Raw genomic sequence first — 15851 nt, forward strand, 5'->3', positions numbered from 1 at the left:
GCTCTCAAAATGGATGAATAATTTTATGTATAAATATATAAATAAAAACCAATGTGGCTTTGTAGCAGGAAGACAGATGTCTAGTTTAATAAGAACAGTGTTGAATAAAGTAGATATAAGAAGAAACAAACTGAAAGCTGGTATGATAGCATTGGATATTTTTAAGGCTTTTGACTGTAGAATGGCCAGCATTAAAAATGATTATAGAAAGTTTAGGATTTGGAGAACGATTTAAGGGATTAATAAATCAATTGTATTTGAGGAACAAGGCATTTGTTGTAGTGAATGATGGGATAACAGAACAAATAACACTAGCCTGAGGTACAAAACAAGGATGCCCCCTTTCCCCAATTTTATTTGTATTGGTCATTGAAACTCTGGCCAATGTAATTAGAGAAGATGGAGATATAAAAGGCATAAGCAGTAATGGAAAATAGAAAATAAGTTTATTTGCAGATGGCACCTTGCTAACCTATCAAAAATCCATGGGAAAATATGCAAGTAATAAGAGACACATTTGATTTTTTGGGGAGAAATAACAGGGTTGCGAATTAATTGGTTGAAATCAGAGAAGATATTTAACTGATGAAGATGAAAAATGAACATTTTTGAAGGAAATAAAAATAGATACAATTAAGAAATGTAATAAATTAATTGGGAATAAATGTATCAAGAAATTCAGAAAATTTAGACCAAGGGAATCTTAAAAAGGGAAATTAAGGAAAAGCTGGAGGAATACAAGAAAATTAAGCTTTTATGGTTTGGAAGAATAGCTATAATTAAAATGAAATAAAATTGTCTAGAACAATTTTTTTATTTAGATTGTTACCAATTAAGCTATCCGAGACAGAGATAAAGGGTTGGCAAAGTATGATTAATAAATTTTGTAATGGGAATAAGAAACCTAGAATTAGAAGATGGTATAAACTCCAGAAAAGGAGTGGACTGGTAGCTCAACAACATCAAGTTATATAGCATATATATATATATATAAAATAAATCATAGATGGGATAACAGAACAAGGTGAGTTAGAATGGTTAGAGAGTGGTACACAAGAAATGAAGAAGTTAAGTTGAGTATATTTTTCTATCAAACCAAATAGGCAATGGTGACAGAATATTGAAAATACCTTATTAAGAAACATCATTGAGATATGGGCAAAATATAAAGGAAAATTGATACCAGCAAATTCCCTACGAACTCTGGTGGTGATGATGGAAGACTTCCCAGTAAATTTTAAAAAGGAAATTGAAAAAGTGAAAGAAGAAAATACTTAAAGGCATGGATGGAGAAAATGAGAAGCCCCACCCAGCATGGCCAATGATCAGGGATGGTGGGAGCTGAAGTCTCAGCAACATCTAAACGGGCACCTCACTGGGTACCCTTGTACTAAACCATCTGAAACATGAGCTCTTGAGATGAATGAGGACATATTGAACTTGCCATCGCATGGCAGATATAGCGACTTGAAAAGGGAAACTATCTGAAAGCCATCTTAAATCATCCATATTTTGCTGCTGTTTGTACCTTTCTCTTCTGGATGGACTCCCATCTCTCAGCTTAAGTAAATACTTCCTGTGTGGTCTGGGAAACATGCTCCCCTTATCTTCTTCCTTGGTTCCTTCAGCAGCAACTGCAAGCTGTTAGAGATTCAGTTTCTAGATAAAAAGAGCCCCCCTGGGTCAGGTCACTGGTCTATCATAATCCAGCAGGACCTGAGTGCAACAGCGCTGTCTTCTCTTACAATTCCCAGAGGCAGACTGTCCCTTCCAGTGGAGATAGGACATAACTACCACGACTGGCAGCCATTGAAAGGCTTACCCTCTATACATTTGTCTAGCCATCCAAGTTGGCTGCCATGATTTTCTTTGGGGAGGAAATTTCATTGTTCAATTGCACTGTGTGAAGTACTTCATTTTGTCTTTCTGAATCTGCCAACATTTTGCTTTATTGAACAGTCCTGGGCTCTAGAATCAGAGAGAAAAAATGTACCTGCACCATGCTTAACTGAATGCATAGTTTTATTGCTCTCTATCATGTTGTGCTGTACTTTCTTTTTTTTCTAAACTAAACCCCAAATGCATCAATCGCTCTTCACAGAGGCAGGGTTGCCCCTTTTGGAACCTCTCTGATTATGAAACCTGTGCGATTTCTTCTGTTTTTTACCTCCAAGTAATTCAAATGTTTTATATAATGAACATTTCTGAGTGATAAGTTATTCAACCCCCACGTAATGATGAGCTGATGGTTATGTTTTGGTATTATAAAAAAATATCTATGCTAAATCTGAAATATATTTCATGAGCTTATGGCTGTAACTTCTCTGTGCCATTTGAAAAAAATATTCTGCTTCCTTGTGGTCTTATACATTGTCTGATTTTCTGATTCACACAAAGGAACAGCACACCAACCTGTCTTCAAACAGCAAATGCCCTATTAAACTATTCCTAGCTCAGAAGCTTTCCCTTATGCTGAAAAGGCCACTGGGAAATGGCTGATCATGGAGAGCGGATAAAAATGTTTTTTGTTGCACTCACTTTTTTCACTCTGACCCCCAAAAAATCACCTTTGGGCATTTTCAGTTTCTATGTTCCTTCTAGGCTTTTGCCTTGCTGTTGGCATTGCCAGTCCAGTTGCTCCCTGGAGCTGTTTGTTTTGCTGAAGTCTGCCTACTACGGATGTTCTTTAGTCTGTCAGCTAATTTCACACTGAACAGCCATCAAATGCTACGTTTTCTTGCTAGCTACAATGGAGGCTAGAATTGAGTCCAGTGACCTAGATGTGAAAGACTTCAATGCCCATTATGAATCCCCTGAGACATCTTGTCATTGCTGCTACTGTGATGTAACCACATCAAAAAGCAGAAGGGCATCCTTGCTCCACATTGCAGCGATGGTCATGCAAAGATCTAGGTGTGGGTAAGAGGAAATTCTATATAAAAAGCTAGAGTTCAATAAAAACATTTTATCTTCAGCACCGTGAAATGAAAAGCTTTTCAATTTATAATTTTAAAAAGAACATCCTACTGAGGTCATTGCCACAACAGTGTTAGGAAAAGGGGGTACGTACACATGTTAACATGTTTTAGCAGATATTCTGCAACACGTGCATGTAAGACTAGCTGACTGCTCAATCCAGTGAACTCTCACACTTCCACATGAAGTTCTATTGAATGTACATTTTTTCCATGGAACACCATGACTTGCCCTACAATGCTCTCGTGTGCCCCAAATTGTGTGCTCAACATAGCAAGCTTATCTTGTGCCATTCTGATGCTTTTGCTACACTCTGCACTCAATGATTTGAAGAATAAAAATTTTATTTACCTATTAAATGCTTGTTTTGGCTTACTACACATTTTAAAATTGATGTCTAAAAATGCAAACCTCTGTTGCATTTCAAAGGCTTTATTAACGTCAGTGGGACAGCAGTGTCACCCTAGGCATTCCTACTCAAAACTAATTTTTGAGTTTAATGGAACTTAGACCCAGGTAACTGCATAGGACTGCAACATAAGATACAGATAAGCAGGTACAAGATGGCAGCTTAAATGGCTGACAACAAATATCTTACAATATATTACAGCTCTGCACCCCAATTCTTTTTCAAAAACATAATTGCAAGAGAGTATTTTTTTTATTAAAAAAAAACATGCTATAGTCTAAAGTTAGGGATAATGTATGATACTTCCAAATAGCAAACTTACCCCCATTAGCTTTGGTGATATGGTTTTCTTTGTGGCAAATAAATACTTCATTATTTGCTCTCAAGAGTTCTGGTTCCTACATGATGATCTAGTGTGTTTTCCAAAAGCATTGTAAAACGATGTTGGCATAGACCGCTATTGCTACACATTTCAACAAATTTATTCACATTTCTGTCACTTGGATTTGGGGGGCCATGAAGAGATTTGAGGTGTAACACATTCCCTGGGGACAAGTGGGCTGTGATAGCTACAAAAATATAATATGCTTCCTATGCTCACTATCAGAGCATGGTTTTTTCAAAAAGGAATTTTGTGTATTAGAATTCCTTCTGGAGGTCTAGAAATATATAAAGACAATCCTCTAATTAGTTTTTTACACTGATGTAATTATTTGTATATTACCATGAACATTTTTGGTAAAGGCTAACAGTACCATTCTGTACATGTCTAGTAAGTCCTATTTTCATGTGGGTTTACTCTCAAGAAAGTGTGTAAAGACTAATATAGGTAGAATTTGTCAAGATATCAAGCCAGGTCACAGAGTAACCCAATTTTGGCCAGCCAGAATATATTACTGCTAGTGTAATCAATATTGTCCCACATCCAAGAAAAGAAAACCTGGCTCACATATTTTGCACACTCATAAACTTACTGAAGTCAGCAACAAAAACCCCAGAGGCTAGGACTGAACCTGCTGTAAACTTTTCAGAGTAGACCTCCGTCAAGTTCTTATCATTTTCAGATTTATCATTTCCCTGCCTTTTTGTCCTCCCCCCACAAAAACAGCTTCTATCGCAATGTTTTCTTTTAGTCAAGACCAGGTATGCAAGAAGACAATCATTTATCTCTCCCAACATTTATTTAATCTCTCAACTATATAAAACATTTATTTTAAACTCTATAATAGGATTATAGAAATAATATAATCTTTTAATGTAATTTACAGTACTCACCTTGGAAATATAACACATTTAATAAGATGTGAACAATCAAGTCCAAACCTTCTTTTGCTCAAATACTGTTCTACTGTGGAAAAAGAAAATGCCAGCAGGGTCCTTTGTCCTCAAGCAAAACAATAGTTCTTTTGAAGATGTTTCTCGGTTCACTCAAATATCGTTTGGAGCATGGAAGTATTTTTATAAAAACATCTGGAGGCATTGGGCTTGTGGATCTAGATCTGCTTGCAGTCATGTCTGGTACACATCGCCTGCCGTTCAATTCGCCAAGTCACTTCTTCATAGGTACAGTGGCATATAGTGCAGTCGTCCGTCTTTACCTCTCGACCTGCAGGGATGACTGTGGTCTCTGCAAAGCAGTTGGGCCCTGGAACAGAAGGAGGGGGGGGCACTGAGTGAAGCTGCTTCACAACTGCCAGGTGGACAGAACATGGGTTGGATGTGGAGACGGCCTGAAATCCTCTCTCTGACTCACAGTGTGGACTCAAGCAAATCACAGCCTTAGAGCCCACAAACGTGTCACACGTCAGTATGGTAAGAATGGCTTTTAGTGTATTCCAAAGTGTTATTGCAGTTATTTTTGGTAATGACTCTTAGGGAATCTCCAAATGCATTCTGAAGCAGAGTTTATTTTATTTATTAATTTCCTAAAATTAATAAATTCCTAAAACAACCTCAAAGTGATTTACAAAAGAAAAAATATCAAGAAAAAAATCACAATCATACTTTAAAACATAGAAAAGTTAAAATACTAAAACAGATTAAAATTACCTCATCTTTCTAAGCATCTGGGTAGGCTTGTCTAAACAAGAATGTGTTTAGCAGGTGCTGAAAAGAGGACAGTGAAGGTTCCTGCCTGATGTCAATAGACAGGGACTTCCAAAGTGCATGTGCTGCCACACTAAACAATCGTGTTCTTACAAATGTGAAATAGGTATTGTGTGGCACCTGCAGTAGTGCCAATTCTGCCAATCAGAGTGCTCCCAAGCTTTTGTGGCGCAATCAAATGCTTCACCAAGAATGCATGAAGACTGTGGAGACTTAAGTATTCTTACTAAAACAACATTAAAGTTTTAAGGGCCTATGAAGTGAGGGAGGTGCTGGTCTTGAGCAGCAACCAATGGGCAGGGCCTTCCCTCCCTTTACCAACAGGTAAGGATGTGCGCTCATCTAAACACCCATTGTTTGAGAATTCACTTATCCAAACATGAGGAATCTGTGCCCAAACCTCACTATACACACTGCAGATTCAGATACCCAAACAGCTGGACCTGTGTGTGGTACTTTAAACAAATAAGCAGCCTTAAACAAGCCTTCCTTTTTGTGTTTTGCTGGTTCACAGCAGCCATTTCACCAGAAACCATGGGGGGAGGCGGGGAGAAAATGGGAGATATCAGACAAATGAGCATTTTGCCCTTCCTTGTTTGCTTTTTGCAAAGTTTCAGTGGATTTTCCTGGGTTTTCCCCATCACTTTGGGGGTCAAAATTCCATGGTCGGGAACACATTAGAAATTTCCCCATGGGAGTTAATAGAAATCAATGACTAGTTATGTGAGCACCCAGCTAACCAATGATTTCTTGAGGACGCATTGCGTTCAGAGAATGAGACCTGTGCATCCTTATCTCTGAGCCACTGCGCCTGCTGCTCCACGTGCTGCTCTTGCTCCACCATCCTCTTCTCCATCATGTCCAACTGCTCAAGGAGTCCTGCTATCTCTCCCTCCATTTTCAATTTCAGGAGAACGCTGCTCCTAGGCCTTCTCTCCAGGAAACACAGATCCCACTGAGAACACCAGGGTTACAATAGTTGGGTGCCACACCCCACTCCATCAAGCGATAGCAAGATCCCAGGGGGTTCCAGGCACTTACCCAAGGTTCTGTGTTCCTTTGGAGAATTGAGACACGGCAGAGACTGTCTTAGCTTTAAGAAATATAGTCCAGACCTTACAGCATGGTCATTTCTAGAGGGGCTTGTCCCCACAGCAGCACAACCCTGGAGTCCAAGGCATTTCTCCCAGTCATCGCTGCAGCCAGCCTGCCCAAGATGGATGACAGTCCCCCTTCTCCCCAGAACACCCAGTATTATAGATTTGGATGGGGGACCCCCTAAACCCTAGAAATTAATAAATGGTAAAAATTTCATTATTTGGTCATGTGAAGGGAGAAATACAAGCTGCAAGGAATTCCTGGGTTAGCCTGGGCAAAACAACCTGGCCAAGCTAGGGCCATTAAGAAACAAGAGAGGGCCATTGAGAGCCCTTGGCAATGCAAGAGAGCTGTCCTCCCCCCTTGCCCCGAGGTGTGAACAGAGACTGGGGGGTTGGAAGTGGGGTAACTGGGTGGGAGGTGACAGGAAAAGTTATGAACACTAGAAGATTCTATGGAATCAGGAAGAACTTTCTGACAGCAAGAGCTGCTCATCTTTGGAATGTTCTCCTTCTGGAGGTGGTGGACTCGTCTTCCTTAGAGGTTTTCAAGCAGGGGATGGATGGGCATCTGTCAGGGAGAATCTAGTTGAGATTCCTGCATTGCAGGGGGTTGGACTAGATGACCCTTGGGGTCCCTTCCAACTCTTCAATTCTATGATTCTATGAAAATCTGAAAGCTCTAATCAGCTAAATAATCATATTGATAAATATAGATTTCAGGTTTTAAACATTCATGGTGTAGTGAGGCATTTTCCCTGAGGCATCAAGCCTCAGCAAACAAAACAACCCTATACCTGTAATTACAAGACTCATTTTTGACTAATTATGACCTATTTATTCGTACTAAATAAAACTGTGTTGGCAGATTGTGACTAAATGCAGACACCAACTGTCAGGAAAGAGGCAAAACCTTAAAATAGAACAGAATGTTTGCTCTGGCTGACAGGGACAGCAGAATCCCACCTTTTCTAGTGTGACATCTGCCACTCAGGAGCCCCTCACAGGCAAGTACTATTTTGCGTTTGGCTGACTTAGCTCCAAGTGGGGCTGGAAAGAGGAGAAGGGAGGGGCAAAATGTGTAAGATATTGGAAGGGATTGAAGGCTGGCTCAATGAGAGAAAAGGGGGCTGGTCAAGTCCCTCCACTGATCTCCGACAGCCCCATTCTGCTGCTAAGCTTAAGGCATTAATTTAATGAATAATAACAATAAACTGATATTAGAAGATGCTAGAAGAAATCAGGCAGTAGTGGCTCAACACTCTATCTGGCTACTATTCAAGGCTTTAAGGGTGAAACCTCAAAGGTTCAGAAAGTATACCCGTAAAATTTAAAACTGATCACAGGAGGGTAAGTGCACAGCACTCAGCCCACCATCTCACACCAGTGGCGTAGCGTGGGGGGTGCAGGGGGGGCCAGCCGCACCGGGCGCAACATCTGGGGGTTAGGGTTAGGGGGCGCAAATCCACGGGTTAGGAGGCGCAAATCCACGGGTTAGGGGGCACAAATTACTTGCCTTGCCCCGGGTGCTGACAACCCACGCTACGCCACTGTCTCACACTGATACCACCTGGAGCAAAGGACTATGGCAGCCAATCACTCAGCATAGTAGGAACATTCTCTGCTAAAAGAACAGGTGCCAACATTTGGGCTCCTGCAAAACCAGTATTGTCACTGAACTAATAAAAATCCTAATGACAGTGGAATTGGCCTATGGGCCTCTCGCAGTGGAAGAGGTTAAGAAAGGAGGCATCTGACCCAGCCCAAGTGATGTGGAACCCATAAAAACAGCTTAAAGCACAAAAACCCCTGAAAGAACAAGAAGCTGTGCTTGGGGTGGTGTCACGCCTATCAAAGTTCATTCCAAGATTCACAGAAATCACAGCTTGCTAAAGAGGCCTGAAGAAAAAAGGCACTGAATGGTCCTGAAACAACAAGACACTTCAAAACACAAAAGAAGTTATCACCCGACTGAAGTATTGTGTTGAAACAAAGGAATTAACAACTACGTGCCTCACAGGCAACAGTTGTGGCTGCTGCGTTGCTGAAGGAAGCGCACTTTGTGGCAGATGCTTCAAGAACATCAGCATCTACTCAGCAGAATTATGCTCAAGTTGAAAATGAACTACTTGCTATTGTCTCTGGGTGTACACTTGAGGGCACTTTGCAACAGTGGAAACTGATCACAACCTCTTGCAAACACACTAGAGAAACCTCTAACCTCTGCTCCACCAAGACTTCGGCTCTGACCCTAAAACAAATTCAAAAGTAACATACAAGCCTGGAAAGACATCCCTGCAGCTGATCTGCTCTCACACAACTGGGCAGAAGGAGAAAAGGCCACAGAGAAGGACTGGGAAGAGCAAGGGCCTGTGATATTGCAACACCTCCCTGCAACCACAAACTGGAAGAAATCAGGCAGAACAGAGAGAGGCGAGGGAAAGGAAAACAAAAACCTAAGTGCAGAATGTCTTACCTGCAAGCATCAAGTTACATTGGCCAGAAGAGAATTCTGGAATGATTAAGGCAAAACTCACAGGAGAAAATTGTCTGGTTTTGTAAGGGGAGTAGGTAGTAATCCCAAAGGCAGGAGTATCTTAGTATTTTAACTTGTATATTTTAATGCATTGTAAGTTTTTCCTGATTTTATAGTTTTATCTTCTTATAAACCACTTTGAGGTGGTTTTCTTTTCTTTGTTTTTACAGTCAAGTGGTATATAAATTTTCCTTAAGGCTCACTATCACCGTCTAGTGTCACATTGTATATTGTACTTAAAGCACACTTGAAACATTTTATTTGCAGGTGTATAGCTGAGTCCGGAGTCTTCAGAAAACTGCTTACTTGCCTACCTACCCCTCTGCAGGAAAAAACTCTGTGATGCATGCTCATGGCATGTGAGTTGCCTATGTGAAAAAACTGCAGCAATAATTTAAGCTCACTGACACTTCCAAAGAAGAGATTTAACCAGCAGTTACATCATAGGTTCCTAGCATAGGAAGGAACAATAGCTAGCTGCATATTATTGCCCAGTCTGCACTCCCTTCCAGATTGCATTGGGTATTTTCTTCAGAGGCAAGAGTCATCTCCACAATCACCGGGATTATTCCTCTCTGATACTTCCATTTATTTCTAGAGATCTCCCATAAAGTCGAATCCTAGAGCATTTGTAGTTCTAATAAATCCACAATATGAATGGGAGACCTTGCATGCTACCTGTTTCAGCAGGGAACACTAGAAAAAGCTCCTAACAGGTGAAATATGCAGGGCTGGCCCACCCATGAGGCAAGGTGAGGCAACCACCTCAGGCGGCGGCAGCTATAGGGGCAGCAGATCCCAATGGAGATCTTTATTCTCCCCTTGCTCCTGATGCAGAACTTCACTCACCCCTTCTTCCCTGGTGGGGAGGGGGGCACCATACTGTGGTTCGCCTCAGATGCCCAGATGCCGTCTTGGGCCAGTCATGGTCAATGCACTTAGAAGTTAATAGAAATAGCACCCCCCTATTCAACAGAACCTTCCAGTTGAGCCAAAATAGCATTTTCTTCAGTGCAAAAGTAAAATGTCTAGTTGAATCTGAAATCAATGGGACTTCAAACTATTTTACTTTAGAACTACACTCAATGTTTGTTTGTTTTTTAACCAAACTTTTAGACTTCTTAAAAGACTGAAATTAAAGTATTAGTAATTTAGAACACTTCAAAGCTTTGTCCTCAAGGTGGTAGCTGAATACAGTAATATGACACATTAAAATGCAAAGAAGGGGAGGGGGAATACCTCACAGATATCCAAACGTCTAATTTATAAATATTAATCAGGCTGAAATTTTATTAAAGGACTCTTTGTCAATATAACTTACAGAGCGAGGCCTTGTTAATTTCCATGAGTGTTTGAAACTAGTGTTTGAAAGCTGGAATCATTAATTCAAAACCCATAACAAATTCTACAGGATACGCCTGTTACTAAGTCCTAAAAATAATTGGATCATCATCATTAAAACATGCTTGTTAGAAAGTGCTTGAGTGGTTGATAGATGATATACAGTGGTACCTTGGGACTTGAATGGCTTGGCTCCCGAACAAATCGGCTCCCAAACGCCACAAACCCGGAAGAAAGTGTTCCAGTTTGCGAACGTTTTTTGGAAGCAAACGTCCAACGCAGCTTCCGCTTGAGTGCAAGAAGCTCCTGCAGCCAATCGGAAGCTGCGCCTTGATTTTCAAATTGTTTCAGGAGTCAGACAGACTCCCAGAATGAATTAAGTTTGAGAACCAAGGTACCACTGTATAAAATGAAGATTTTAAGATCATTTTAAATTCTGTGTGATGTAAAGTTCCAAGTTATCAAATGCTGAACTATTATTAAAATTGACTTTCCATTTTAACGGTCATTCAATTTCCTATTTCATTCCACTCCCTATTTCCCATTCTGCCCTATATTTATCTGTTTGTTTTGAAATTATATTTTACAAGTGAGGCAAAGATGGATTTGACATTCTGAACCTAGTTTTGCTGGAGGCCAGAATTTCAGCAAATAAAAATTTCAGCTCAAATGAAAGGTAATATTGTGAATGCTAATAAAAAGAATTTATTTCATAAAGCTAGGTTAACATAAACCTATATATCAACTTCTATTTGTGTCAATAACCTAAAGATTAGCTAAATTTGCACAGAAGATGGAAGATGATCCTGGAGTGGCTTTCTGCCGCTAAGCATTTATTACACTTTAATCTCTCTGTTTGTTGATGGAATTCCAGACCTCTTCAGCCTCGCACTTCAGTATATAGTGCAATATATTTTAATGTCTATGTCTGAGGTAATCTTTCACTCTAAAAAAAAAAAAAAATAGCACTGCTATACTCAGTATATAAAAAGAGGGAAGTAGATTTCACATGAAACAATCCTGTTTTGAGGTTTCTAAGAGGTGATCTATATCTCATGGGTGCCAAGAAAAAGGATGTGTTCTTTATGCTTTTGTCAATGAGGTTAACACATCTGTGCTTGGCAAGAACTATTGAAATGTATACTTTGAGGTGGCCCTCCCATGAGTTCTTGCCTTAATGGTCTTTGACAACAGAAAGCATTGACATTGGTTCAAAAAGAAAGAAACAAGGAATTAATGGTCTTATGTTTTTATGTGTTATGCCTGTTTTTAGCCTGAAACAGATTTTCTTTTAGATACTTGATTAGAACAGTGGGGGCGCTATGGGAACATGAGACAGCCATTTGCAGCACTGTCAGAGACCAGGCTGAGGAGAGCTATTCTGACGAGGAATGGTGGGGGCCTCCCCTGACCCCTGCTCCTGAACAGGATCCGGAAGCTGCCCAGGAGCAGTGGAGCAGTATAGATTTGGAGCAGTGGTTTACAGAGGGATATAGTCTGGAAGACAACAGCTGGGCAGAACTGAGTGGGGAACAGCTAGGAGAAGAAGAACAGGGAGAGAGAGAATTAACAGATTCTCTTTCACTGGAAAGTGTCTAAGCGCTCAGTCCAAGGTCAAGGAGAGCAGAAAAGGTAGCTACACAGAAGGCCAAATGGTTGCGAGATCAGGTTTCCAGACAAGTAAGGGACAAGGGTGGCTCGGGGGGGAAGTGGGTGGAAACCTTAATTGGGAGCACCTTTCCTCTGAGATGGAGTCTTTGTTCTTTTGCTGTGAACAGTAAATTTTCTTTAACTGGTAAGAGACTATTTTCGCTTTGTTCTGCTTATCCACATCCAAAGGGAGGGAGGGAGCCGCTTCCCTGAAGCCTGACAAGCACCAAGACAAGTCACCAGACACATTGGCATTAAACAGTTTCATCCTGTTCAGATCTGTCTGGTGCCAGCGTCTGATGGAGCTCATGGTTCCCTACAGCACATTGCCATCAGACCTCACTCTCAGCAGGATGGTGGTGTCCTTCCTATGTCATGCAGCCAGAGAAGGTGTGTTGGTGCAGCTACAGAGGGCAGTAGCACAGGCTGCACCTTTAATTTTTAGTATTTGGAGAAGCCAGGGTGGAGAGCCATTCCTACCAGTGGGCACTGGTGGAAGCTGTGGGGATAGGAGCAGCCAGCACTTGAGGGACTAGTCAGAAGACGGGGTATCCATGGGGTCCTATTTCAGGGAGAGGTGACAGACCAGTGCCACATGGAAACTGTAGTGTTCATAAGACGCATGCTGGCCAGAGCAAGCTAGTGAAGGGAGTCTGCTTCATGAGCTCCAGGGAGCCCCAGCTCACAAAGCATCAAAGCGAGCTCAGCAGAGAGGCATGTTCAGCAGCAGGGCAAAGAGGCCAAGGAACACCATTGCACCCCTCCTTTCCTTGTCCTAAAGGAAGCCCAAGCTCTCCGTGCAGAAACTCAGTAAGCTACATGGACAATTATGCACATAGTGTGCCAGACAGGGAGTGGGGACTTCCCAGTGTCTGTCACATGTACAACTATCTGCCTGTTGTGAAGGGGACCCTAGTGTGATTCACAGGGCCCATTCAAAACTTAATGCAGAAGCTGAGGTTGGCAGTGCATGAACAGGGAGGGTCACTAATTTGCTCCCCAGATATCATGCCCAGTAACACTGAACTGCATAGGCCAGGTGGAATTCGCCTCACAGGTGTTGGCAACAACAAATTTTTGACAAACCTTCAGAAAGGCCTGCATGAGAGAGACTGTTCTCAATTGGAGAAAAGGGTGACTAAAAAGATTTCTGTCTCTTTTCTGGTGGTTAGGTACGAGAAGGAAAAGAGTTAAGTTTTAGCCAAGTGACCCCCTGAGGCACCTTTCCTGGTAATGGCCTGGCCTCCAGGCTTGTTCTCTGGGTTATGGGGCCTTGGAGTGGGATATGAGCCACCTTTGAGCCCCACCTGCCTCATCTGCCCCGGGGGTGGGGGATGCAGCAAGGCCTATCTACTCTCCCTTCAGGGTGTGGCCTGGGGAAAGGCAGTCCTACTTCCATTTACCAAAGGCATGAGCTCCATCACACAGGCGGCTGCAGTTTCGCCTTACGTTACAGTTAGCTCCTGCGCCGATAGTTGTTACCCTCGGCATCTGGTTTTTACTGATTTAAACTTAAGTAGTCCTAGTTCATACAACTCCGGGTGCTGGACTCTTTATTTGGCCATCAGGTAACAAATACCATCCCTGCAAGAAAAGCACATACTTGTCGAAACTGCACTTTTGTTAATGTTATAGGGATAGTTTTTTTAAATAGCTGAAGCTTTAAGCCAACTGTAGCTTGAATTTGTTGCTTACCATTTTTGCAGATAGGGCAGCACTGCTCTGGCTCATAGACGGGATCCACGCAGTCCGTCTGAGGACATGCAGACACTGTGCACACTACTTCGCCATTGGCTTCACAGCGGCATTTTTCACAAGGCGAAACCTGAAAACAAAACAAACTATGTTTTAGCTTGGGGGCTGTCAGATTTCAAGTTTGAGGTCTACGTTGTTTTTACTAGAATCCAAATTGCCACCAAGCAGAGTCAGGTACAAAGTAGTTCCTTGGGGAAGGAGGGATGCTATTGAGCTACATGCAAAATGGTAGCTCAGGGGACAGAGCCAATTGCCTACTGCACCCCATAAATGTGCTTCTATAAATGTGCCCATGTTATAGATGGGAGTTATATATGGATTGGAGGGCGGTACATTCACAAAATACAAAACAAGAATTACAAAGAGAAAAAAAGACACCTGAATTACTATTGATCAGGGTTCAAACAGCCAAATTTCATGTAGGGGAAACTTTTTGGTGTTGCTGTTAACCAGTATTGAACTATAAACTCCTGGCCAATCTACTTCAGACCATCCGACATATACCAATAGATCCTCATCTATCTTCTGCATACCCTTGTTTTAGTCAGTATATTTCAGCAGGTTAGGCTCTAAGCATTTGATTTCATGTTGTAACTTCCTCTTCATAGTAATCTGAACAAGGAAATAGCATGAGCTCATGTGAACATGCTGGTGCCAGGTGCCCCCCTGAAAAATCCCTAGATCAGCCAGAAAATCCTTAGATCTGCCAAATCCAAACTCTCTCATCTCAGTTCAGATTGTGCTGTAAATGAAGTTGAACAACCACAAACAGAGTTAAGGATAAACATGTGCAAAAAAGGAGGGGGGAAGCGTGACAGTACAATAAAATTACTCATTCAGACTCCTTACCAGCATTACAAATGTTAAATAGGAAAAGTGAGTTTACAGCTCCTCAATTCCAGTCTCTGCACTCTGCTACAGCTGAAGGACGCCACTGGTGGATTCTGCAGGAGGCGAGTGCATCCAGGAGGGGCGATGTGCCTGACGACTGATCCCACTGCTTACTTGTTTGCCCCATTTATAAGGCCTTAAGAGCAGCCTTGTTCAAAGACTTAAATATCTCAGCTGACAGATCAATTGAGTGCTTGGTTAACTTTCTATTAGGAGACCCGTTCTCTGACATTTCTGAAAAGGCAGGTTGCCTTGCCTTCAGAGCAGCAATTTTAAGGAGAAACGTTTGTGAGGGTGGTAAGTTAAATTCTTCAGTGGTGCAAATTTCTATTTGGCAGAATGCCTATTATAAATTGTTATTTTAACTGCACAACATATTTTGTTTGTGTGTTTATTGTTTTGGCTTCAGCTACACAAATGAATAAACAGTGACAATAAAATACCCGCAAGAGGCCAAATCATAACCATATATGACAACATAAGACAAACGCATTTCAACAGAGAAGTCCTTATAAGTAGCCCAATATAGTAACAGAAACTTGAGCAGAACAATTATGTAAGAAATAAAAACAGTGATTGGAACAGCACACTTCCAGAATTAAAAATAATCACATATTTAAGAAACTCACAAGTTGCAAACTAAGACTCACCAACTGGCTTTGGCTCTCGTATGTGAGACTTCAAAGAAGGAGGGCAAGACCTGGAAATAGACTGGGAACCAGTGCAGATTAAAAAGTGCAGACTTAATATGGTCAAGCTGTTCATTGCAATTAATCATCTTGTGGCAGTTTCCAGACTGTTTTTTAAAGAAAACACCACACATAACACATTGCAATATGTTACGGTCTCATTCTCCCATGCCAACCTGCCCATGCATTAAGATCAGCAGATTAGGGCTCCCTGGTGCGATACAAGATGTGAGGTCCCATGGAAGGGCCTTTTCAGTAGTGGCTCCATGTCTGTGGAATGACCACTCCACTGAAGGGTGTCTGTCTAGCACCACTTTTGGTATTTTTTATAGAAACTTTTAAACATTTTTGCTATGTTTATAAAGCTTCTAGCTATCTAATAAGTGTATTTAATAAGCATT

The 15851-nt window shown here is 41.4% G+C and overlaps 1 protein-coding gene across 2 annotated transcripts in view; it reads right to left on the reverse strand.

The window, feature by feature from the left end:
• Positions 1–3302: 3302 nt before the first annotated feature.
• VWC2 (von Willebrand factor C domain containing 2) overlaps positions 3303–15851 on the reverse strand; it is a 29574-nt gene continuing 17025 nt past the window's right edge. For both annotated transcript variants that reach the window (XM_083473396.1, XM_083473397.1), the window contains exons 3-4: positions 13811–13940; positions 3303–5030 (exon numbers count right to left, since the gene is read on the reverse strand). In XM_083473396.1, the coding sequence (XP_083329522.1) occupies positions 4879–5030; positions 13811–13940 (282 nt within the window). In that variant the 3' untranslated portion in view covers positions 3303–4878. The remainder of the gene's footprint in view (positions 5031–13810; positions 13941–15851) is intronic.

The sequence above is a fragment of the Podarcis liolepis genome (assembly GCF_965112155.1).
Source record: "Podarcis liolepis genome assembly, chromosome: 13".
Classification (NCBI taxonomy): domain Eukaryota; kingdom Metazoa; phylum Chordata; class Lepidosauria; order Squamata; family Lacertidae; genus Podarcis; species Podarcis liolepis.